Genomic DNA, 26309 nt, shown 5'->3' on the forward strand with positions numbered 1-26309 from the left:
GCATTTGGCCTTCACTAATGAAAAGTACCATTGCCTTTTTTAACCCTTTGTTACACAATAAAAAAGGCTCAGATCGTCCATTGAGTTCACCATCTGTTTGCCCTGTTTAACATGTACCCCTAACCCCATTTCACTGTCCCTCAAAATACCCTCGGACATAGAGAGAGCACTGTGTCACACATCTGCATGGGTTATGCTCTGCCAGGCTTGTTTGCTGTCAGACAGAGCCCAGGCTTATTATTCATATCCCTCAGGCCTGCTGAGGGGGACCGGGCGCTGTGGTCCAAAGTAAGAACGAATGTAAGGAAGTGGTTGTGGTTATTGAGGTTCAGCTTTTTTCCTCTGTGTGTGTTTTTTTTTTCATGGAAAAAATTGTCAGTGAGCTATCGGGGCTAGAGCAGTTGGCACCGGGGGTTTGCCCTGAAAAACAAAATTCCTGACCTCTCCGCAGCCGTGTGACAAGGGTTTGATTTCCAGTCAGCACCGCAACAAGATCAACAAACCTTTGAGGTTTCAGGACGAAGCAGTATCCCACATTTTGTGTCTTTGTGACTGCACAGCTCACGTCTTGAAGTTTCAACACACAACAGTCAGTATGCCACACATTTCATAAAAAAGAACTTGTGGATTTAGAAATGTTGTGAGCTCAGTGTTTTGCACACAGCAGAGGAGAAAACTACTGGGTGTATATAAGTGATGCAGGGAGTGAGAGTGTGTCATTAGTGATGCGCTGTCTCACACATACAGATACAAAAACTTAGATGCAGTTAGTTGTGCAATTCTGGTTGTCCCCCCCAACCCCCACTCTCCCAGGTGTGTAAGTGAAAAATAATCCCCCAAACTCTAACTGCATATATCACCCTCTGCTAAAACTAAACTCCTTTTAAACCTCCACTAGTTGTTTTACACACCCAAATTGGTATTTGTGCGGCATACACATAATTGCAGGTTTGGTTGGTAAATCAAGAACTCTGGCAAGCCCGAGCCTCTGAAGGCTTCCCTCAAACTATAGCCCTGCGATGACTATTAATATCCCCTACAGACAGCAGCAACACGCTCTGCCTTCACTGCTCTGTTACAAAACTTTGCAGCAAACAATTCAAAAAACCCATTTAAGCACAGAAAGGAAAAGTGGAGGATGTGTTGCTCAAGAGGGTTGTGACTGGATTACAGAGAGTAGCTGTACGGTTTAGACTTAAGCTAAAATGGAAATGTAATTTGTGCAACAAATGGAGCTAAAAATGTAGTTGGGAAGCAATGAGAAAAGTTAACTGCATGGGTCAGCTTATTTCAAAGTGTTTCCTGTAGTTAGAGGGAATTGTTTTTGGTGCCGGTGTAGAATATCGCTCAGTGGGGAGAAACATTCAGATTGTGAATATTTATGTATCCGAAGAAAAAAGGCAATGATAACAGACGTGTGTCCTCCTACACACAGAAATGAGGGTGTTGCTGTGAACCCATGCAGGGACTAAAGGAGTCTATACCCGGACACGCTCACACAGATGTACAGTCTCTCTCACTCTCTCTCTTTCCTTCCTCCCCCTCACATCTGGAGTATTGGCAGAACACAGTTCCTGTGTGGGGTGTGTGTACATTAGCAAGGGGGTTCAGCATTTTAGGGTTGGGCAGCTTTTAGCAGATCACACCATGCAAGTCTGATCACTTTAAGATTTTGAGGCTCATTGTTTAAACTCAGCTCATAAAAGCCACTAAGATGTTTCTTTGTCTGGTTGATCGGATCGTTAATATCAAACATTTAAGACATCGGATTGAGATTTCAAGCTTTTATCGTCCATTTTTTTAGTGGTGCAAATATTTTATTTAAAGAAGTAATATATCTGTGAGTTTTAATTTTGATAATATTATTTTAAGAGAAATGTTTAAAAGTTGAAATTCTTTAAATGTAACTCACAATGAACTGCAGTTTCCAAATGTATACCAGTTATCAGTTATTTGAAGGGAACTGTTGGTTGGGGTTGATTTCTGCACCCCAAGCATACAAGGGAGAACCACTTAGCCTCTTTGCTTATCTCACCGTGTACATGTATGAGTGTTGTTTTCTGGTGAAAAGTCTGATCCTGCTTTCTTTTAACAGTCAGTTATATTTCAGTGATTCTATGTATAAAAAAAAAGACTCATTCTGAACGGTGAAGTAACTATCTTTGTCTGACACCTAGGTGGTTATAAATTAGATAAGTTATGTTGCAAACATGTTCAGTCATCTAGCAAATGTTCTTATTTGCCTTTAGAGGTCAAAAGCGAAAACATTTTGACTGTTTCACAAGTTAAAAAAAAAACTTTAGCTTGTGATAGTAGTTAGGAGGAAAAAACGTTGATTTTAATCCTTGTGGTTTGCAACGTCATTTCCCAAGCTGTTGATAAAGTTGCTGCTCAACGATGCCAAACTGAGCAACAGCAAAGGGCTTTTTTACAAGGATTTCATCTTGTACACAGGTATATTTTACTTCTTCTTTAGTCTGAAAATGTGGAACAAGTAATGGGGTTCTGGATAAAATGACTTCTGTAATTTTCCACTCATTTTTAATGCTTAAAAAAGGAACAACTCCCAACCTCATCATACAGATGAACAAATGTGTGGGTAGTGCAATGGGGCAGCAGAGTAAAGAAGAGCCATGTGGGAGGAAATATGACCATGAAGTCAAACTCAGATGAGACATTATTTTCTCAAAATGAAAGGTAGGGCTGCACTCTGGAGACATAAGCCTAACTTTCAGTCTCTGCAGCCAATACACCCACATGTTCATGCCTGCATCTTGTTCTTATTAATATATGTCCAATGTTATTTGTCTCTTCCTGTTGTGTCTGTATGATTGATAGGATATTGTGCATATAGACACATTCTTCATGCAAGCATGGAGCAGTAATCAGGAAGGTCATTTGTTATATAGTTTTGAACTCTGTTAATCATGCAGCTGATCTTTTGGTTCATGTTATTGCAAGGTCTGGGATAGATTTCAGTTCCAATTTTCAGGCACAGAGATCTGTACTGGGATATTTTTTAAGTAGGCTACAACATTAACAGGAATGTGCCAGGCAGGTTTAAAAGATGAAATTGCCAGCAATTACAGCTTGAATTCGCTCCAGGGTGTGCGTATGAATTCTCTTTTGTTTTTAAGTTAGCAATCAGGGTTGCGGTTGTTTGCTAACAGCGTTCTGTAGTAAAACTTGTTCACCTTTTAGCGTATAGTTTAGATGTCACATTCTTCAGGAATGCAGGGTGCAGTTTAATGAGTGACAAGTATTCTCCAGTGACCAAAATCATCCCATCCTGTACCAAGATGTTTCTTTTTTAACTTTGGAGCTCATTTTTTAACACAAAATTAGTTGCAAAAGTAAAATTAAAAAAGAAAACTGTATACTGTTTAGTAGTGTTTGCTTGCAAAAATGTCCATGTTCAAATACAGATAGATGTTTAATGTCAAGAAGGGATGCTGCCTAAGAAGACCATTCTGTTTAGTGACATACACTTTTGTATAAGCACAACAATAATGTGAAAAAAGTAATTATTTCTGAAGTGTGAGTGGCTCCACAGTTGTTTGCCCAGTTTTAAATGGACACGGGCACAGTGGGAGTAGCCTGATATTTAATTTACAAAAAAACAGAAAGGTGCAACACAGTGCAGGGTGAAGAGAGGGGACATCAAAAATATGACAATCGTGTAACCCCCAGATAACCATTCACTAGACAAACACAGAGCCATTACACTTAAAACCGCAACAAAACATGACCTCAGTCGACTTGGTGAAAAACACATTACACAGCAGGATCCCTGGTGCACATGATAAGTCACAACTAACTCCATCTCAGGTCATCTCAACAAACCCACAACTTGTGCATATGCAGGCATAATTGTTTGGTTTCTTGGTGTTTTCGCTTTTGGAGTTTCCCAGCTAAATCATGCTGCTTTCCGAGGCAGACGAGTCTTGGCAAGATTTTGCGTCAGACTTCAGGTTAACACAACAGAGCTTTGTTTGTTTGTGTGTTTTACTCTGTCAGTAAATGGGGATAATTGCGTGTCTGTGAATTCAGTCTAGATAGGCTATAGCCTACTGTGTGCATTAATGTAGCCCGTCTATCAATGAAGCTGCAGTTAAGTTTCTTTGAACAAATTTTCAAAAAATGTTCTACAATCATATAGCCCAAAAGATACAGCCTACAGCGCAAAACTTTATGGTCTCCTAATGAGAGCGAGAGCGCCCGAGGTCCCGCCTCGATGTGGGTGATGACGTCACATATTTAAGGAGCCAGGGAACAGAACTCCAATAATCCTGCAGACTGAGCAAACTGCGTTCAGATTTGCTTTTGCAGCGGATACATCCTCATCGGACTGGCGCTTTGAGAGAGGTACTGTAGCCTACCTTTGTTATCCCACGGAACTAAAAGGGGGTGGGGGGGGGGGACCTTTAAATTAGGGAAAAACTTCCACTGTAAAATTGTATGGATTTGAACTGCTTCGTTTCAGTGAGGTTTCTTTTTTTCTTCTTTTTTTTACGTATTCTTGATCTTTCAGGACGAACTGTAAATGAACCACAGCCTATATGGTTCCAGTGCGTAAAAATAGTTTTGTTGATGCAATAGATTGGTTTTGACACTGGTGGTGAGGTGTGGCTTTTAGATATCTTTCCAAAACCACATGTTCATCAATTTTGGTTCCCCATTTTACGTGCTACTTCAGCAGTAGAATTGTTGCACAATTTGCACGCATGTTTGGCAGGACTTAAACATTTTAATTTAGAAGTTTAAGGTTTTTATTTTCTTGCATTATTAGATCTTATCTAATAAGCATTATTAGATATTCTCAAAAAGGCATTCATTCATTTTTAAATTGTCTGCAAAAATTGCAAGAGTTGTCTTGGTTGCCATGAAAAGATTGTACACTGTAAATGGTTGTTTGTAATGGAATGGACATAATAATCGAAATCTTTAATCTCAAGAATGATAAGAGACTTGGTCAAATCTGAAAGGGTTAACTTTTGTTTTGTTCTTACTGCAGCTCTCAAGACAATGATGGATCTATTGACCACCACCCCTTTCTACCACATCAACACAACAGATGCCACTGGAAGAAATGGCTCAATGTATGAAGATGATGAAGAGTATGACTATAAGGACGAGCATGCTGAGCTGAGACAGTCTCTTAACATCATGTCTCTCATTGTTTACTGCCTGGCCTTTGTTCTTGGTGTGCTCGGTAACGGAGTGGTTATCTGGGTGACGGGGTTTAAGATGAAGAAAACAGTTAACACAATTTGGTTCCTCAACCTCGCTGTGGCCGACTTCCTCTTCACTGCATTCCTGCCCCTGAGTGTGACATACACAGCCATGGATTTCCACTGGCCTTTTGGCAAGTTCATGTGTAAATTGAACAGTACAATAAGCTTCTTGAACATGTTTGCCAGTGTCTACATTCTGGTGGTGATCAGTGTGGACAGATGTGTGTCTGTGGTGTGGCCCGTCTGGGCCCAGAACCACAGGAGTGTACGTAAGGCGTCCTGTGTGAGTCTGGGTGTTTGGGTGCTGGCTCTGACTCTCAGTGCACCATACTTCATCTTTAGAGATATTGGATCATCATATAATAATGACGACATCATCAACTGCTTCAACAACTTTGCATTTTCTGACGACTATGAAACTCCGTCTGTGAATCAGCTGCGACAGTTTCGTCACCAGGCCATGACCATCACCCGCTTCCTCCTGGGATTTGTTGTCCCGTTCACTGTCATTGTGTCCTGTTATACTGTGATTATCCATCGTCTCAGAAGAAACCGCACCCTGGCCAGCAAGTCGAGCAGGCCCTTTAAGATCATCGCTGCAGTAATCACTATTTTTTTCCTGTGTTGGGCTCCTTATCACATCATGGCTCTAATTGAGTTGGTGAATCACATGGCTAATCATGCAAGTGAAACACTGGACCATGTCACCACTATCGGAGTCCCTATAGCCACCAGCCTGGCCTTCCTCAACAGCTGCTTAAACCCACTGCTCTATGTGTTCATGGGCCAAGATTTCAAAGATAAAGTCCGCAAATCCATTCTGAATGTTCTGGAGACTGCCTTTCAGGAAGAGGTTTCTCGATCTTACACCTGCACAAACTCAATGATCACTAGTCGGAGCAAAGAAAAGTCTGTTTCTGATGCTGAAGTATAAGGTTTGTCCATGACATGAAAACACAAATACTTTAACTGTAACATAAAACATATATTTTGAAGCTTTTGTTACTTTTCTAATAAGAAACCAAAACAGCAGATATATAGGCTATATTAGTTGGAACATTTGACCTGTTACAGTTTTACTGAAATAGGTTTTATGATTGGCTAACTATTGAGGTCTAGAAAATCATTCAGTTTCTCAGCACCACCTTCAGTTCTTCTAATATGCTGGATGAGAAGGATGGCAATACTGTAAAATGACTTGTGGTCCATCAGCAGTGCATAGTGATGGAACGTATGAATGTTTAAAATGATGAAAATAATTATTTCTATGCAGTGTTTACCAGAAGCAGAGGTTTGAGTGCTTTACATCAGTTGAAATGAAAGGAAACATAAACAAATACATTTACCCCCATTCAATTACAGAAAAGCAAGAGGCTGGATGTGTCTGTTAGGTATCAATGGTTATTCTTTGCTATACAGTCCTGTTTTTGGCTGCACTTTGACCCACAATGGTATCTTCATCCTCTTAACGGAGGTTCCCAGATGAGGTACCCCAATGATGTCCTGGCTCTTGCTGACCATTAGCCTACACAGTTGAGTTGTTGAAGGGGCCAAGTGGGAGGCATTAACACAGCTTGAGCTTGAATGTGGCAATGCTGTTTTGGACAAAGTGGCAACTAAGGGCCATAGGGTAGGTTATGTAACTTATCAGTAGGGCATCGGGACATAATTGAGATAAGGGATGTCTTCACTGAGCGCTTATCCTTTGATAAGGGCACAAGTACCTTGTGTTTATTTCAAATTCTTTTTTGCAAAAACAAGTTTTCAGCAAATTAGTTACCCAACTTCTCCCTCACACTGGACTCCAGCCAGCCACCAACCAGCGGCCACAAAGGTCATCTCTGCATGCATACAAGTTGAAGTGAAATAAAATGTTTTTTTTCTGTATATTAGTCTGTATTAATTAACCCAATATGTAATGTTTATTTCTTGCACAGCTTTATGACTAAAACAAAGAAATGTATTTAACAGACTGTTGCATGCTTGATAAACAAGCTATTTACATCTGTCATTCAACGCAAGCACAGGCCAGTGTAAGCTTTATGTAAGCTTTTTGATACTTATGAAAGTCAATATGGGATTACTTTGCTTAGAAAGTTATTTGCATGGTATACTTGGCTAAGTGTGATATTTTTTATCATTGTTGGAGGTTTTAGGGTATGTCTGTGATCCCATCCAACAGTGAATGCATCTTATGTAAATAAACTGACAGCTTTAATTTATCTCTTTTTTTGTTTGTTTTATTTCATCTTTTTATTTAAAAGCTGAAACCAGGTTTTTTTTTCATTATCAATCAAACTGACTTTTGTTTGGAACAGCAGAAAACAGGAAATATTTCCAGTTTAATGAAAAAAAACATGGTTAAACCATAACATAAAACCATTTAAAAAGCTGTAACCAATGGATTAATAAACAACTATTGTGTTTATCTACCAAAACATTGTGTCACACTTACAGTATGACTTCAGTATACAGCTTGTTGATATAAAATATACTTATTCTCATAAAATGTAATAAAAAAAAGAAAAAATTAAGGATTTTGTTGCTGTTTCTTTACTTTTTAAGTTATAGTGGGAGTCAATAAATGATGATAATGATGATGATTGTTTTTGTGGTTGTCGTAACCATCAGCCCCATAATTTCAATATTATCTGAATTTAAGCCTTTTAGTCTTATGTCAAATAACTTTTCAAAACATGGAGCAGTCACCCTTAGTGTACCAATCCTTTTAATAAAAGGACTTTTAATAGTTGCTTTATCCTTGTTATTACTTACATGGCCAGTAGAAGGCGCTGTTTCCCGTGTGCTTCTCAGATTAGGGTTTAAATGTACTTTGTGTTTCTTGATGACTCTGAGGAATGCGATTGACACCACAATTATCTGGACTTTTGATCTCTTTGGATGTTTTTATTTTTTTATTTTCGATGCACTTAAGAAGTCATGTAAGAACAAACAAGAGCAGTGGAAAACATGCTTTAGCAGTGACTGATTTTCAGCTTTTAGTTGTGGAAACAGTGCTACAAATCTGTTTGCACTATTAATTGCTGCATGAATCACTGTGTTGCAGTTATTTTTTGCATGCGAGTCAGGTGGTGTAGTCAGGAAATCACAAGTCTATACATTTTCTGAGTACTCATTTTGCTAGAATAGGCTACGTTAATATTAATTGTTTGTGCAACATGTTGTATTATTCTGTTAAACTAGTTGGGTTGAATATATGATTCGTTTATACACTTTTTTAGTTAAATAGTATGGACATGATTATAAAAGCATAAAAAACTATGTCATATTAGTTAATTTCCATTTAACAATCTTGGTATGTGAACATACACGAAAACCTATGCCATCGTATCTTTTCAAAACATAACATGAATGATGTTTACACATCACTTTCTCTGTAATGATCAGTCTTTAGTTGATGTTCGTTGTGAACTTAGAAGAAGGAATCTGCCGACCAGTGTGCTGTTAAGAAACGAGAGTGGTCAACCAGAACTCTGACTGAGTACCTAAAGTCACAGCCAAGCTCATAAAAGTGGATTCCATTATACCTTCGATGAAATGTCAAAAGTCCAAAGTTAACAGGGCTCCGTAGTGAATTAATGTTGTGCTGCTTGTTGGTAAACAGTTTTTAAACAGAAACGATGCACTTCTTCTATCAGCTTAGAAAAAACGATCAAAGTGGAGAATACATGAAATGATACAGTGTTTGTCTTACTGCATGGTGCTATTTGATGTGACTGAGCTGCTGAGTGTTGCCAGCACTCTTTGTGGAAAATTGTGTGCTTGCATAAACTTATTTCTTAATTTAGAGGTTAAAAAAAGTTGGCAATATGTGTTGACAGTGGCATAGGTGTCAAAATGTTCTGACCAAATCTTCAGGGGACTAAACGGGATGTTGACAGGATGAAATGTAATGCAGAAATCCTAAACTTGCATATTTCCCCCTACAATGTCCAAATAACATGTGAGAAAAATACATCTTTTCATTTTAAATATATTTTGCTTACTGGGATGGATACACAGAGGCAGCATAGTTTGTGTGCATAGCAGCACAGTGTCACAGAGGGAGCTGGTTGCTTTAAAAAAAAAGAAAGCAATCCTCAGTTTTGGTACAATCCTGCTAGAACTGACATGTTTATTTAAGTGCAGTAAATGGCAATTCACTTCCAAATACAGAGCATGAACTAGTCTATTCACAAGCAAGATTCAATATATTTTAGTATTGTCTTTTTTTGCATGCTGATGTGGTACCGCCTCTAAGTGACGATGACGCACTTCACGCATAACAGCCCAGGTCTATATTTATCTGACAGCTTGATAACTTCAACCACTGATTTGTCCAGAGAAGACTTGAAAACTTTTGGAAAGGTAGGCTACGTCATACTTTTTTAAACAATGTAAAATACGTTTACACACAAGATAAATCATTCAGGATTGTTAAAAAAAGGAAATAGTCCGTAATTTATACGCTGAATTTAATAATAGCCTAAAGCAATTAATTATGTGGGCCTAAAACTTTTTTGAAATGAAAAAGTTTGGCGACTTTAAAACGGATCACTGCAAAAAGTTTTGATCATAATATCGAGTTCCTCCTTTTTCATACTTCCCTCTAAAGTTGTGAATTTCAGTCCAAGGCTACGCCCTGTTAATAGTTTAGTTGGAAAGAGGATAGAATGCCATATGTTGCTGCAATAAATATATATTTTTTTATCCTGGCATCACTTTCAAAAGGTGGAAATAATTAATCACATTGGTTATTCTTTTTTTCTCCTTTTTTTTTTCTTTAAAAATATTCGTCTTCCCTTTCTGCACTCGTTCGTTTTGGTAAATAGGCCAAACTACTGCCACCGCCCGGATGAGCCGATAAATGGTTAAACTGGTAGATAGGCTATTTAAAAACACCTATAAGCCTATTTAGCCAACCATCCATTCCACCAATATACCGACCGTAGGCTCTGTTTTGTGATAGGCTAATGCAGGTTTTTAAGGTGACGACAAAAGTTTCTGAAATATGTCAATTGTTGGATGATAACGCATTCAGAGGCACTTGTAGGCCTATAACCTTAATAAACGCGTTATGAGCGCTTGCAAAAACAAAAAAAAATAACGCTTAGCTTAACCAAGCTTTTGTAAAGCTTTTATAATCTTCATACACAACTGTTTTTATCAGCCGTAAAGACCTAGTTATTGTCAGTAGGCTGAAATATGCGTGTTGCTGTTCTATCGTAGCCTATCTACAACGAGAAAAATGTTATTAAGATTTATAATCAGAACACATTTTAAACGTTTAATATAGCCTACTGTTATTTTGATTAAAGCCTAATTATGCCTAATTCTCCTAGGGTCTCATTTATAAAACAGTTCGTAGAATCCATACTAAAAGTGTATGTGCGCCCAAAATAATTATTTATAAACCCGTTCGTAATGGTTGCAGGTTTTTGCCATTGTTGTGAACCTAATGTTTGTCTTGTCTAGTTCATTTTCTTTACTCTTCTGTGTAACTCTATTGCTAATTAGGCCTCCTCTGCTTTGTGGTAAAGCCTTGTTATGTTGAGATTTTTCCCATTTGTTTCCCAGACCTGCCTTCCTACCTGCCTGTTTGTTGTAACCAGTCTTCCTGCCTACATACAGTATCTACAAAAACCTGCCAGTAAGTAACCATCTTCGCCGGGGTCCTATACCTTCCTGCCTTCACAGCACTTGTTGGTTATTATTAGATTCCTATAGACAAATTATAAACCTGAATACAGTTATTTTACTTAAGCTCGGGAATTCTGCTTTTATAAATGCATAGAAGTATTGAACTGAATGTAGCATTATTAGATCATTAAATATTAAGCAAAGTAAAGTAAGTAATACAATAAAAGTATCTGAAATGCTTTTATACAAACGTGTATATTTATAAGGCCAATGTCTAATTTAATCATTGTCATCTGTATCGGGAAAATAATAGAAAAAGAAAGCAATTCATATTGTTTCTTCCATTGTCATTGCAGGGCTCTGAACAACAATGGAGATGACCACAATCTCTTCATATAACATCAATACGACAGCTATGTCTAAAAATGGAACATATCTAGACCCGTATGCTGAGCTGAGACAGTCTCTTCACATCATGTCTCTCATTGTTTACTGCCTGGCCTTTGTTCTTGGTGTGCTCGGTAACGGAATGGTTATCTGGGTGACGGGGTTTAAGATGAAGAAAACAGTTAACTCAGTTTGGTTCCTCAACCTCGCTCTGGCCGACTTCCTCTTAATTATATCTCTGCCTCTGTCTGTGACATACCTGGCGTTAGATTTCCACTGGCCTTTTGGCAAGTTCATGTGCAAACTCAACAGCACATTGAATTCCCTTAACATTTTTGCCAGTGTCTACATTCTGGTGGTGATCAGTGCGGACAGATATGTTTCTGTTGTGTGGCCCATCTGGACACAGAACCATCGTAATGTACGCAAGGCATCCCTTGTGAGTCTGGGTGTTTGGGTTCTGGCTCTGATTCTCAGCATACCGTACTTTGTTTTTAGGGACACTGGGCCAGCCTTTAATAATGTAGAGGTCATCGTCTGCTTCAACAATTTTGCCCTTTCTGGCAACTATTCTCTGGCACTGTTTCGTTTTAAGGCCATGACCATCACCCGCTTCCTCCTGGCATTTGTTTTCCCCTTCACTGTCATTGTGTCCTGTTATGCTGTGATAATCCATCGTCTCAGAAGAAACCGCACCCTGGCCAGCAAGTCAAGTCGCCCATTTAAGATCATTGCTGCAGTCATTACCACCTTTTTCTTCTGCTGGGCCCCCTTTCACATCTTCACTCTGATTGACCTGGTTCATCATACAAATAATTTTGCGAATGAAGCACTAGACTATGTCATCACCATTGGGATCCCAATAGCAACCAGCCTGGCCTTTTTAAACAGCTGCCTGAACCCACTGCTCTATGTTTTTGTGGGCCAAGATTTCAGGGACAAAATCCGTAAATCCATCCTCACAGTACTGGAGACTGCCTTCCAGGAGGATGATTCTGGCTCTCACACCAACTCAACTACAGTGAACACCAGTCACAGCAAAGAAATGCAAATCCATAATACTGAGTTGTAAGACTTTTCATAACATAAACATTACAAAAATCTAAATTGATCGATAACTTGTTTTTATAGTTACTTGTCTCTTACGAATTTGAGTCGAACTGTAAACATTTTTCAACTTAGTAGTAGTAGTAGTTTATTCAATGAGTATTTATAATGTATCCCCATTAAGACATACGTAGATGTAATATTCAAATTACAAATAAAATATATTGAGGGATTCGGTTTATAGAATTATTTCATCCCAACAGGGTTTGAAGCGCCTTTTCTTAAAATAGCCCTTGTGCTAGATATTTTTGGGGCCCTGTATATAATCTTAAAATGTGTATTTCTTGTGCTATAGAGACCACCCGGCTGTCATCTTATATGTATATTATAGTCATGCTACACAATTTAGAAGTTAATTCTAATTTATTTGATCTGATTTTTTATAAATAACAAAACAATAGCTTGACTTAATTATAGCTGTTGAAATTATGAAATTATTTCATTTACCAGTTTATTTTTTATACCTTTAAAGTTGTGAAAAAGATGAGATCACCAGGAAGTACAGTTATCAAAGTAAATAAATAAAATACTGTCCATTTAATCACATTAAAACATCAACTTCACTGCATGCTTTCCTTTTCGACAAATAAAAAGACCATTGAACTTATTTAAATAAGTGAACAAAAAATAAAGTCAATAAATAGTGTTTCATTCAGTAGTTATGACGTCATCTTTCTATATGCCTTGTTCTGTTCCCATTGTATTGATTGTTGCTGCTTCAATATGAATGTAGAAAGTGAAAATGATCAAATGAGGCATAAACTAAAGCTGGTAAATGGTCAAAGAAATGTGTTTCTTCTATACAAAGGACGAGCACATCGGAATCACTCTTAAAAAGAAATCATTTTGATCAACATCTATCTGTCTACCTGTCTGTCCCATAGACACATTTTAAGATTTGTGGTGATCATGCGTTTGAGGACATTGCACCAGACCTTTGTAACTCCCTGCTCATGTCTTAACGTTCTTCTGACTCCGTTGAGTCTTTTAAAAAGCAGCTGAAACGTTGATGTTTAAACAGGCCTATGGGTAACCATGTCCACCCAGTCTACCTATTGATGTTTTACTGTGCCAATTATTGTTCCTGGTCATAGCAGGACTTGATAATGTCAGTCCATGAAGTATTCGTTTGTTCCTGTTTTTATTACATGTGCATTGTATTTTTTTTTTATGTAAAGCACTTTGTAACCTTTGTCTGTGAAAAGTGCTATATAAATAAACTTTACTTCATTACTTTACTGTCATTAATTTCCATAAAGGATGCTTCACCTAATTGTCAAATTAGTGAATACAAATGAACACATATCTACAAATGGAAGTAGCTCCACTTTTTTTCTTTTTTAAGGGTGGATTTATAGCTTAAGTATTATACATTCTAGCCCTTCCAGGACCAATATTAAACTATTGCCTTCTAATCAAAGGTCAGTTTATTTTCATGTTGGGCTCTGACACTATCATTAAAACAGTGAAAACTATGTCAGAGTAAAGAGAGGTCAGCTTTTAATCCTGCATAAGACTGTCCATGATAAGAAAGACAATGATGAGAATGTACAACTATTTTGAGAAATACGACTGATCCAAAGAAAGTTTTTTAATTTTCAGAATTAGCCTTCATTCAAGAGGCTGGCAAAAGTAATGACGTATTATAAGTGATAGCTTTCTGTCTTTGAATACAGAAGACTAAGTAACACGAATGAGATCATGAGATCTTAATCAGCAGTGTTTCTTTCTCCCCTGAACCCCCACACAAACAGGCTTTTGATACTTTACTTTCTTCTTTATCAAATTCTTATACCTACCTTTCCCTAAAGTCAAGTCTTAAAGAAAAATGCACTTTTGACAGTCCAACCAACCACCATCTCTTGGTTGACCATGACTACTTCGTTTATATGTCTAGTGTTGAAATTTCCTGTTTTGGTCTGTAGCAGTTTTCACATGGTAATTCATGAAATGATTTCTTCTCATGGTGCCCATGGGTGTCTTTGATTTAGACTGATTTACATTGTTTGTTTACATAGTTAAATAAACTCAACTCGAAAACAATTTGTACATTCCACATTCTTTAATGGATGTGTTCATTTTTTATTCTTACTTGAACTTCTTACTTGAAGCTAAATAATACATGGACATTTTTATTTGTAAATATTTGACGTAACCTACTTGTTTTATCATTATCGACTTTCTTCGTAATATCCCTTAAACACCAGAGGGCACTGTTTAGCAAGTTAAAGTATACTTCTAGTGAATGAAACACTATTGATAATTATAATGCAAATATCTTTTTATTTTATTCTGATTATTTTGACAGCATGAATGATTAACAGTGTATCATTTATTTGAAATAAAGCTTGGATATAAATGTTTGACAAACTTTGTACATTTGTTTTCCAATTTCTTTTGCTTTCCTTTATGTCTTCATTAGCTAATACATTTTTTTTTTTCAATTATTAATTTTCCTAAATCAATGAGTTCTGAGACCAAAGCAATGCTGTATTGAGTAAAATAATAATATTAGTTTATATATTATGTTTAGTATTTTTTGGAAACTTCTTTTATTTATTTAACATATACAAAAAGTAGCTGACAAGTTTTCTTATGGAAAACAATTAATTTATATAATGTTCGAGTCATTCCATATTTGGGGTTAAATAGCAAAGTTCCTCTTAATGTTCTTAGAGGTATAACACTTATAACACAAAAATAAACAAGCCCACGAGCTTTAAAAAATGTAAATGGGTGTCTGCTCTTATCAAAACCTTTATAAAAGTCCAGAAATAAATATGCAGTGTGACTCCACTTTTTCAGAATAATAAAATAAATCCAGAAAACATTACCTGTTGTGTTATTTTATTACTGTCGGAATTGTCGAAAAGCGTCGTCTACGTTTGAAGCGTGCGTCATGATGTCATTGACGTTACTATCGCAAAAAAGCTCTGGGAGAGAAACACAGCACAGCCTCGGCCTGCAGCAGCAAGGCTAGCTAGTTAAGTAGCATGGAGTCTTCAAAGCGAGACGCGAGTTACTAAATTCACTGTATTCTGAGACACACCAGCCTTTAGCGGTAAGTTAAGCCACAACTGACTTAAAGCACGTAGCGACTGATTCATAAATGACTGATTATATAGGTTATGTCATTGACGTTTCTTTCCCACAATGGAAAGTAATAACGATAGCCTAAGCTAGAAGAAGCTAACGTAAGGTTTCTTCCGATCACAAGATTTGAACACAACTTCACATTTAGCTTATAAAGTTTGTCGTCTGTGCATACATTATACGTGTGCTTAGGTCTAAATCCTTCAAAGAGACATCCGCAGGGCGTTTTCTTAAATCTACTTTAGCTTTAAGTAAGCTAATGCTAAACAGCTGGGTAACTACAATATACATGTATTGAGTAGGTTTTCAGTCGCCCACTGTCTACAAACATGCTTTTTCAAAACATAAAGGGATGTCTGTGATAATCATCAAATCGTGAGTGCAGACTTCGATCTTTGTAGCATACATGGTCAACGTTGGGGTATTCCTGTCAAAGCTATTTTGTTGGCATTATTTCTCCAGAGTAATAGTCATTTACACCTGTGGTAATGTTTTGTATTTAACATATTTTGATTGTAATAACTACACTAACATCACATCCCGTGTGGTCATGTTAAAAACGTTACTATTTTGTTGCATGTGTACTGTACAGTGAAACAGCTCTTATGAAAGGTTGATTTTCTGCATGAAGAAAACAGGCTGCATCACAGCTGTTTTTCTGAAGGGACACTGATAGTTTGTGGTTGTTTTTTGATTGAGTGATTTGATTTACTGTTTTTCTTCCTATTTGTTAAGAGAGATGCGTCAGACTTGTTGTGTTGTATTATGAATGGGCAGGTTTAGACAGGTTTGCTCATGACGGCATGGCGTTCTGATGTTGGATAGTTTCTAGTTTCTGTAAAAGCGGCAAATGTATTTCAAGCAACTGTGATAGTGTCGTAACACTTCTGTACCCTCATCATTTGTGTGCACTTGGCAGATAGTTAGCACACAGAACTATGCAGTTGTCATAACAGTTTATTCTTTTTTAAAATCAACAATTTGTATTGAGTTTTAAAGCAGTTGTAAACAAAGACCCCATTTACAATAATCAACGTCATAATTGAAATTTCTGAGAAGTAAGGTAAGACAAGAAGGGATAAACAAAACAGAGGAAGACCTGTAAACAGTTCAGCAAAAACATGTCATAGAAATGCTTTGATGTTTAACTACATTAACCACATGAGCTTTAAGCACAAGTAGAAACCAGCTGAGACAGACAACAGGCAGTCACACTTCACAACATTTGTTAATCTTGTTAGCACACATTGCTGTGATGATACCTAAGGCTGTTTTGTAGCCACAAAAAATTAATTACCACGATATTAACAACAAGCCAACCGCGGAGAATGCTAGGCCACCATCACAACCGCACATAGCATCACCTAAACCCAATCTCATGTTCAGACGGAAACAATGGCAGCTGTAGTGGTATTTAAACTGCCTTTAATGTGAATGTTGCGGATGCATAATGCGGGGACGAAGTGATCCCCCCCCCCCCCCCCATGTACGGTCAGAGTTGTTACATGGGTGAGACACAGGAACAGCTGAGCCAAGAAGGGAAGCACAGCGCTGTGTGTTTGTGCATGTCTAATTGTGTGTGTACATGGAGCTGAAACGCAATGTAAATTCACATATTACTGGGACAAGAAATGAACGTCATTGCGGAATCAATGGCTGCTGAGCTTAGTGACGGTGCTTTTGCGGAAACTCAGTCTGAAAAGGGCTTCTCTCTCTCCTTCACACTCTCTTATCACGTCATGTATTATATAGCCAAATTGTTCTATACAGGTTTAAATCAAACACACTGTCTTGCACTTTATATGTGGGCAAAAAGATAAATACAGGGTGATTTTGGTGATTGCTGCTGCTGCTGCCATGACTGTGCTTTTTTCAGCATCAGGCGCTGTCCACTGTCTGCAGTGCTGCTCGCACTCTGATCCGTGGTGTGAATGTGTCTGTCACTGATTGTCACGGTGTTGTTGTTAAAAAAATTAAATGATAAAATTCACAATAAAGAAGAATGTGCAGGCCAGATATACTCTAACTGGTGGCTTGCCAGCTTTGGCCTGGATGATATGACTAAAAATGTTATCACGATTAAAAAAAAAATCATATCAGTCGATAGCCATAATTGTCAAGATAAATGGCTAATCATTATCTGAAACAAGATGGTTAATTGTGGTTAACCTTCCTTACTGTAAAATATGACAAACTACTTGAACAGAGGAATATGTCACAATAAGCACAGAGCTGGAAAACGTTGATATTACAGTTTGCTGCTGGGCAGTAACATTTATTACTGCGCCACTGCTTGCTGATAGTCCACTAACACTCATTTGGGACGGTCATTTCTTGATTTATCTGTGTTCTAGCAGGTGATATTGTTTCAAATGGGGGTAAAGGTCTGTGTGGTTTTGCCCATTTGTGCTGCACTTGTCTTCGGCACAGTTTACAGATCACGATAATCTGTTTTTTTGTTGTTGGACTGTAAATAGCCAAAATATCTCAAAACTCCTGCAGCTGAGCATCCTTTCTTGTTGACGATGTTTTCGCTTGGTAGGCTCAGTGTTTTCTTCTGTGTTGCTGTCGCTAATTTCGATTGTGTTTCCATTCCGCTCCAAATGTCTTTGAGCCCGCCTACTAGGGATGTTAACGTATTATAATGTATTAACTGACTGCTGTTATTACTAGTAATAACTAAGTAACTAGTAAAGGAAGAAGCCATTTTGAGAAAAGTATCTAAAAAAGCGGTCAGCTGCGAGTGTTTTCTGCACCTGGACTTACCGTGAATAGACTGTGCACAAGCCAGAGCCTTGTTGTTTTGTTAGTTTGTATTTTGGATCTGTTTGTATTCGATGAATTAATCTTTCAAGTAACTCATTTGCTACTAAAATGGTTTCAATAATACCTAAACTGAGAAAAAAGACGTGCATTTTGTAGCTCATGAATAATTAAAGATTAATCGGTTATTAGTTAAGAAAAATGACTGAAATTTGAAACCCTACCCCCATATCCCTGCAACATGATTGGCTGTTTGTCGTCTTTCTATTTAAAGTCGCGTAAGCTAGAGGGATAACTTGAATTGGTTTAACAAATCCAATAGTGTAGAGTATATGAAATGTACAGAGCTTTAAAGTTGTCAATTTTTTCACCATTCAATATACAACCAGTTTGCTATGCTAACTTGTTAGCAAGATCAACAGAAAGCCAGTCCAATGGTAACTGGCTGAAAGAGGGTATGTTGCCGCCTACCATAGCAGAGTGGAAAATACTTCATTACGTCATTAATCAATTCTCACCCTGATTAAATTTGTATTGCGATAAGAAAAGTCTTGGGATTTGCTATTCCTTTTAAAGAAAAGTTGAATCTTTCGATAGGAGACCAGAGTACAATATCACGAGTATTGCTTCCAAAATCAATGCACATCCTGTAAGTCAGTCCTTACTTGTATTATCTTTTTATCATGTATTTGTTTGTTTTTTGCTATCTATCAAACCCTCAGGTGCAATTTCCAGGTGGTCTGTTCCCACAAATTCACTTTTTTTGTGATGATAATCTGGCAAGCATCTATTTATTTTGTTACCTTGGTGACAAGTCCCGCCCCATATGAATGGTTACACCAGTTACATGGTCACTCCATGGTTACCCTTTCAGTCAATTTAAACACTGCTAAAAACGCACAAAAGATCATGATGAACAAATGATTCACTTTGAAATCTAAAGTAACTGTTTATTCTATGATTTGTTTCACAAAATGACGTAGATGGAAACTAAAATCTTTGATTGACTGAGGCCTAGATTCAAAATCTCATCGAAAAATTATTTGATCACTTTATCACTAAAAATGTAATGCTGATCCAACTTGTGCAAATTTTATCACAGCAAGACACAATGTGACTCAGGAGAGTGTATGGCCCCTGCATGTCTATACACTGTATGCACTCCAGACAACATATGAGCATGCTCCTAATTAGTCGGTAGATTGTGTCCTGGAAGATCTCCCCAAAGCTTTTCGACAGTCTGGCGGTACTTGACGTTGGATTCACAGATACCTTACCAATGGTTCTCAATTTGATTCTGACCCACTGCCAAACCGGTCATGCTGGATGATGTTACAAGCTGCATAATGTTCACTATGGCATTTCCTGTATGTCTGTCACGCAGTGTGAACCTGCTCTCATCTGTGAAGAGAAAGAGGCACCGATGGCGGCTCTGTTAACTTTTGTGAGCTGCACAGTGCTGGGCTGTGAGCAGAGGACATCGGGCCTTCATGCGTCTGTTTCCAAGAATTTTGTCAAAAACTGAACGCATGGGGCTGCTGTGGAACAGTGGTAGAGTGGGTCTTATCTTAACTCCCCAAATGTTGATCTGTCTACAATTCTACAATTCAGTTAGCAGACGCTTTTATCCAAAGCGACGTACATCAGAGAGTAATTACAATACTAATCCATTTATACAGCGCCACCGAAGCAGCGTCTGGCCCAAGGACACATATGAACAAGCAACACATGTTGCTCAGCTGGGGATCGAATCCTCAACCTTCCGTTTGAGAGGCGACGACTCTACCAACTGAGCCACAGCCGCCTGTCTCCAGGCAAAACTCTGAACCCCAAATTGCTCGTGTGAATGTGATATGTTACTACTGATTACACTTAACATAGCAGCAGTTGCCATCACTGTTTGAATGGGTGAAAGTGTGATCTGCGGTGTAAAAAGCAAATTGTGTAGACAAAAGACTAGAAAGTGCAAGTCCATACCATTTACCACCACTAACCTGCAGGTCATTTTGTAGAGCAATGGCAGTGCTATTCGTGTTCCAGCTAGCCCAAAGGAGCGGATACTGGCTTTGCTGATGGGTTGATGACCTGTCCAATTCTCCTCATGTTACTGCCGGACTCCTGGTAAAGCTATCCTGGAGGAGCTGGACAACCTGTACAACTTGATTGGGCTGCTTAAGGAAAGAACTACGGTCTGCTGCCAACATATGCAAGACCATTCCCCTTTTGGGGAATCTCGAGAGTGGGAGACACAGCAAACCTTCTTGTGTGTGCACGGATGTGCCATCCTGGAGGTGCTGGTCTGCCTGTGCAACCTGATAGGGCTGTATTGCTTTTGCTAACAGTAGTGACAAGAACACTAGCTGTTAGGTGGGGGTTGTTTCTATAGTAGATGAACAATGATGAAATCGTGAAACAGACTGTGGCTCATCTTAGATTTATTCAGCCATGGTCAACAACACAGAAACACAACACATATGGCTGACAAAGTGCAGACCATGGCTGACCCATGCTGACCAAGATCTCACAATCGCTTGCAATCATTGACAAACATTGGCAAAGTCTTTATCTTCACAGTGTTGCTTATATTCTGCTAGAAGGTACAGCCCACAAATTCCTGGCTGCTTCGTTTCATCTCTAAAAGGCTAGAAAGACTCTTGCCTCTTGCCACCCGACATTAAAGAGAAGAAGAATAAGATGACGAACGGCCAATCATGTTGCAGGGATATGGGTAGGCAGGCTTACAGACGTTTGAATGAAAACACATCTGAAATGAGCGATAGCGACACTGAAGAAAACAATGATCTTACCAGCTCAAAGCACGGAGAAAACATCGTCAACAAGAAAGGCCACTCAACATCCGGAGTTTAGAGACATTTTGGCTATTTACAGTCAGACAAAAACGAGTAACATGCTCTGTTAACTGTGCGGACAAGTGCAGCTAAAACGTGCAACACAACAAACCTTTTCCACCGTTTGAAACAATATGACCTGTTAAAACACACTGAAGGAAATAAATGTCCAGGAAAGTAGGCTTAATGTTACTGCCCAGCAAACTGTCATATTAGCGTTATCCAGCTCTGTGCACTGAGCTTTGATGGGGAAATGTTCCTATTTAATTATAGTTTTTCATGTTCTGATAATAAAGTATAACCATTAACCATCCGGTCTCTTCAACTTTCACTCAGGAGCAAAAATCTGCCTTTAAATTTGAAAGAAATAATGATTTAACATTTATCGTGATAATTATCGGTTTCGACTGATATTAATTTTTTATCATATTGCCCAGGTCTACTGGGAACCACTGGTTTCAAAAACATTTTGCCATTCTAGTTTATGAGCGAAAACCCCAACTACCATCCGTATCCAATTGGCTTGGGCGGTATTACTGTATACCACGGTATTTAAAAATCCCGACGGTATGACTTTTAATACCGGCGAAAACACAAACGCTACTTTTTCTGTTAAACTCACTAAAATATTATGTAGTATATTATGTATTGAGGTGAGAGGTTGTAGTGCACAGCATGTGCCAGCATGGTCAGCTCATATGTAGACCCCTGTTACCGTGGCCTCTATTACTACAGAGCTGATAGCCCTGCTGGAAAGCTAACCGGCTAACATCAGAGTGGAGGAGGGAGACTTTTTCACATCTTTTCTTCCTCAAGAGGTCATATTCGTGCAGTTACAGAAAACGGGGACATAGTGTTCCGTAAATAAACCTTGTTGAGTGCTCTTTTGATTGAAAGATTCCTATATTAAAGAGTCTGTGCCTCTGCTTCACAACTTTCACTGCAGGCTGAGAGCTCAACTATTGTACTGTAGCTAGTAGGAGTGCAAACTCCCAAAAACCAACGGAACCAAAAGAGAGACGCAACTGCACACAAACTGCTTGTTGTTGTTGACGTTACTGAACACAATAGAAATCGACACGCAGGAAGACAGACTTTTTTTTTTCTCCATAAAAGACCTTAAAAAACAAGGTGCGCCTTATACCGTTGCGACTTATATTCCGGATTTTACGGTAAATGAAACTCGCCTGCTATTGTTGTGATATGTGGACTGTAAAAAACTCTGCATCTGTGTTTAAGTGCAGCATCAGAGCACAGCTGGAAACACAGTCACACCACAACGCTCCTAACTAAAAACAATGTAGATGTGATTATCTCCTTGGCAATAAACCTTGATGATTAGAGTGTGCAATTTCGTTATGTTATTTGAAACAGAAGTTGTAGGCTACCTGTGTCCTTATTTGATGTAAAAGCAAAATAGAAAATGACATTAATTTATGAGAACAGGAAAGTTAGCTAAAGGAAAACCTAGGTCGGCAACCAGGTTATGAACTGTGAATGTGATTGCTACAACAACAGTAGCAATTATTTTTTAAAGTGTACTCCCCCCCCCCCCCCCCCCCCCCCCCCCATATACCGCATACCGCGGTAAAATGGCAAGACGGTATGGTATTATGAAAAAACGGATACCGCCCAAGCCTAGTATCCAAGTGTACAATCAGAGTGTAGTGAGTTGGCTAAGGGGACTGTTGCCATCAGCTTTCAACTATGACAAACATTTGTGGCACTTAGAAATGCAGATAGTTTATTGATCTTATATGGCAAACTTTTACGATGTAGTGACACCTGTCTTTAACTGATCATGACCATATTTAAGCTGAAACCCCTTTCCAACCCTTTTCTTTGATATTAATGCAAAATACACTTCTGAATATTGTAAAATGATTGTATTTCTCCTTTTTTGTCCCTTCAGGTGCTGACACAACATGGAAACCTGGAACATCTCAGCAAATAGGTGAAAATTCAACTTGCAAGGATAATAAACTATTCCTACATCTGGCTAGAGCTGTGCTCATAATTGCAGATTGAAAAGGGATGCCATCAGCATATGGACAAATTAATTGCATCATGGAAAAGCCGAAATCTGCTGTTGCTTCAGCACAGTTGGTTGGAGAATCAAGTACTTTTATCTGCACCGAGTGTGGTGATGGATTCCGCCAGTACTCTAGTTTGCTGGTGCACATGGCCATTCATGGACCTTTGGAATCATTTTCCTTTGATGGCTCATCCAATGGATTTGAAATTCCTCGAGAATATGTGTTACAAGAAAATGGGACACTGACAGTTGTGAATGGCTTTGTGCAGTCACATTCACCTATAAAACCTTCATCTCCTGGAGTTCTGCCATCGCATTTTCCCTACCCCCCCAAACCAGTGTCTCCAACTCTAAGGCCACAGCCTATTGCTCAAAGAGATGTGATCCGACCAAGACCACCAGACTTGAACATGGACAAATCTCGTCAGGGCCATTACCGCTGTGAAATATGTAGTAGATCATTTAACAGCCTGCAAAGTTTACATCGTCACCAGCAGTATCGAAATACAGAGCTGGGTTACAAGTGTACTTTGTGCTGTAAGATTTTTGAAGGTAGGCAGGACCTGAAGAAACACCTCCACGACCACACCAATGACAGGTTTCACTGCTGTGGTCATTGTGGTAAGCGATTCCTCAAAGTGGATGCATTGAATACTCATCACAAAGAAAAACATGCCAATACCAAAGCTTCAGCATTAGGTAAATCTGAGAGCAAACAAGGAAACAAGTTGGAGAAATCTTATCCTTGTAGGAAGTGCAAGTTAAGTTTTTTCTGGATGTCAGATTATCAGGCACATTCTCTGTACCACTGCAAAGGAAAAGAGCCTACAGCTACTTTTTCATCTGAAATTGAAGTTCATTCTAAGAACAGAGACACACCACTTGAAAACTGCTACAATGGCAAGTCCATCAACATAAAGAATGGGGATGTTAAAGTCTTTAGGGATACTAGTGAAAAAAATGCCCTTGATCACTCTATCACACCATACAGATGTGGTTTATGTGGGGATCGTTTCCAAAGGTTAACAGCTCTTAAGGAACATCATCGCACACATCAAACACAGGAGGAAATAGATCAACTGAGTCAAGAATCACAAAGAACTTTCAAACGGAAAATACCAACAAAAGGCAGGCGTAGAAGATCAAGTAATCCAAATGGAAAATTGCATCCTTGCAAACACTGTCACCGTGTTTTTAATCATTCTAGTAGTCTCTCTCGGCACATGAGATACCACAAGGGTACAATGCACACATGCGTATTTTGTGGTAGACACTTTCCACAGCGCTGCGATTTGAGGCGACATATAGCCATGTACCACAAAGCTGAATTGGAAAAGAAACCTGGTTTGAAACAGCTTTATACAAATCCACAAAATGGGCCTGAGCCAAATTCTCTTAATGGTGAGAAAATCACAAGATCCCCTCAACAGAAAGCTAAGAGTCCCTCTGCTAATGAACAAACTGCATCACAAGAGCAGCATCCATTGGGCAAACCATCTGGCAAAGCAGGTCGTGGTAACTACAAGTGTGAGGAATGTGGAAAGAGGTTTGGGCTGTTATGCGTGTACCAACGTCACTTGCGTTACCACAAAAAGGAACCTTGTAAGTGCCCCAGGTGTCCAGCTCAATTCATGAATTCTTCATCCCTTGAACTTCACCTTCAAAATCACCCAAGCACTGGGGAAGCAAATGCTGTTGGTGAAACATGTCATGGCACTGATTCCAGAGGGGTCCATGCTGTTCTAAAGGGTAACCAAGAGGACATTGAGGATGATATGGATACTACACAAAATGATAAAGCTAATTCATCTGAGGCCCTTTATGAATGCACTGAGTGCACTGAGACGTTCTTATGCTTGGAGACATTCCTTCAGCACCAAACTTCTCATGGCTCTGAAAACAATGGGTAACTATCGTATCTAACCTGTTACTGCTTTTGCCAACAATCATGTTGAAGAAGATGAGCATTTTTGATTGTTTTGATTGCAAAGATTTTTGTACAACTTCGAAGATTATGATACCATTTGTGATTATGTTGATTCACTACTCACATTTTTTTCATTTATTTTATTGCATGAGTAAATATTAAGTCGATATAAGAGGAATGATGGATAGGTGGGTAGGTATTTTAAAATGGAAAAAAACAAAAGAAAACAACATACAAATGACAGGAAATCCTATTCTTCTCACACAGGCTACAGTTGGATCTCAAATTTAATGCTTTGCATTGTTTTTTGTATGTTTTTACATTGTTTTACATGCTAATGTGATTTTGAACATTTTCTTCAATATGGGGTCACCTATGTGTATATCTTACTTTTTGAAGAGACAGTATTGTAACTGACATGTTTTGTAATTGTGCCATTAAAAGTAAGTAGAATTTCCATTATTTTCCATCAGTTTTGCTTTGATTAACTTTATGCTATTTGGCAGCAAAAAAACTTTTAATTGAATTGAATTGGGTACTTAAAATGTTTCTTGGGATATTGTTTTTAGTACAATTATGAAACCATATCTGTGATGTTTCAATATTGGTTCTTAAAGCCTTTATTAAAAAGTTCTGTCTGTGGAGACTTTGTATCAGTGAGACAGTGTGACACTCCACAATGTACTGCTATCTAATGCTTCAGGGTGAAAATACTGTTGAATTGAAGCAACGTGTCCTACATGGATGGCTTTGTATGTGTACTCAATGACATGGACATTCATTTAATTTATTTATTTTTCATACAGGAAAATATTAAAAGTAACATTTCAAAAGTGAGAGTTATACAGTTAAAACTGGTTCACAAGCGTTCATGTTCACCATTCATGTTCTGCAGCACATAAAAAACAAATATCACATCAGAAAAAAGACATGACCAATAGAGGACAAAACATCAGACTTAACAGCAACACAGACAATCAAAGGGGCTAAATATCTTGAAATTAACATTAGTTACAGCAGTCATTGCAAGTTTGTCCATTCATTAGGTGGTGTCTATATGCCTGCTTGAAATGCATAACTGAGGTTGTTGTCCTGATACTGTATAATGAGACCTCATTCCAGATTTTATATGAAAGCACGGACTCGGAACATAGCTCTTTTTTGTAAACCAGTACTGGGATTAACGCTTGCGAGAGTGTTCTAATAATGCGTTCCTGACTTGTTTTGGATGTTTGTATAATTCTGAAAAGTCATGGGGTTATAGCAAGAATTAA

At 38.4% G+C, this 26309-nt stretch overlaps 3 protein-coding genes across 3 annotated transcripts; all 3 read left to right on the forward strand.

The window, feature by feature from the left end:
* Window positions 1–4246: 4246 nt before the first annotated feature.
* On the forward strand, window positions 4247–7672 carry fpr1 (formyl peptide receptor 1). The gene is made up of 2 exons (XM_061050839.1): window positions 4247–4365; window positions 5015–7672. Exon 2 carries the CDS (start codon window positions 5026–5028, stop codon window positions 6166–6168), a length of 1143 nt encoding a protein of 380 aa, XP_060906822.1. The 5' UTR covers window positions 4247–4365; window positions 5015–5025; the 3' UTR covers window positions 6169–7672.
* Window positions 7673–9538: 1866 nt separating this feature from the next.
* LOC132984153 (chemerin-like receptor 1) lies at window positions 9539–13606 on the forward strand. Its single transcript, XM_061050840.1, has 3 exons — window positions 9539–9602; window positions 10812–10884; window positions 11231–13606. Exon 3 carries the CDS (start codon window positions 11245–11247, stop codon window positions 12331–12333), a length of 1089 nt encoding a protein of 362 aa, XP_060906823.1. The 5' UTR covers window positions 9539–9602; window positions 10812–10884; window positions 11231–11244; the 3' UTR covers window positions 12334–13606.
* Window positions 13607–15301: 1695 nt separating this feature from the next.
* On the forward strand, window positions 15302–25141 carry si:dkeyp-84f3.5 (uncharacterized protein LOC334144 homolog). Its single transcript, XM_061050841.1, has 2 exons — window positions 15302–15429; window positions 22986–25141. The coding sequence occupies exon 2, from the start codon at window positions 23108–23110 to the stop codon at window positions 25016–25018; it is 1911 nt and encodes a 636-aa protein (XP_060906824.1). The 5' UTR covers window positions 15302–15429; window positions 22986–23107; the 3' UTR covers window positions 25019–25141.
* The last annotated feature ends 1168 nt before the right edge of the window (window positions 25142–26309 follow it).

This window comes from Labrus mixtus, chromosome 11 (genome assembly GCF_963584025.1).
Source record: "Labrus mixtus chromosome 11, fLabMix1.1, whole genome shotgun sequence".
Classification (NCBI taxonomy): domain Eukaryota; kingdom Metazoa; phylum Chordata; class Actinopteri; order Labriformes; family Labridae; genus Labrus; species Labrus mixtus.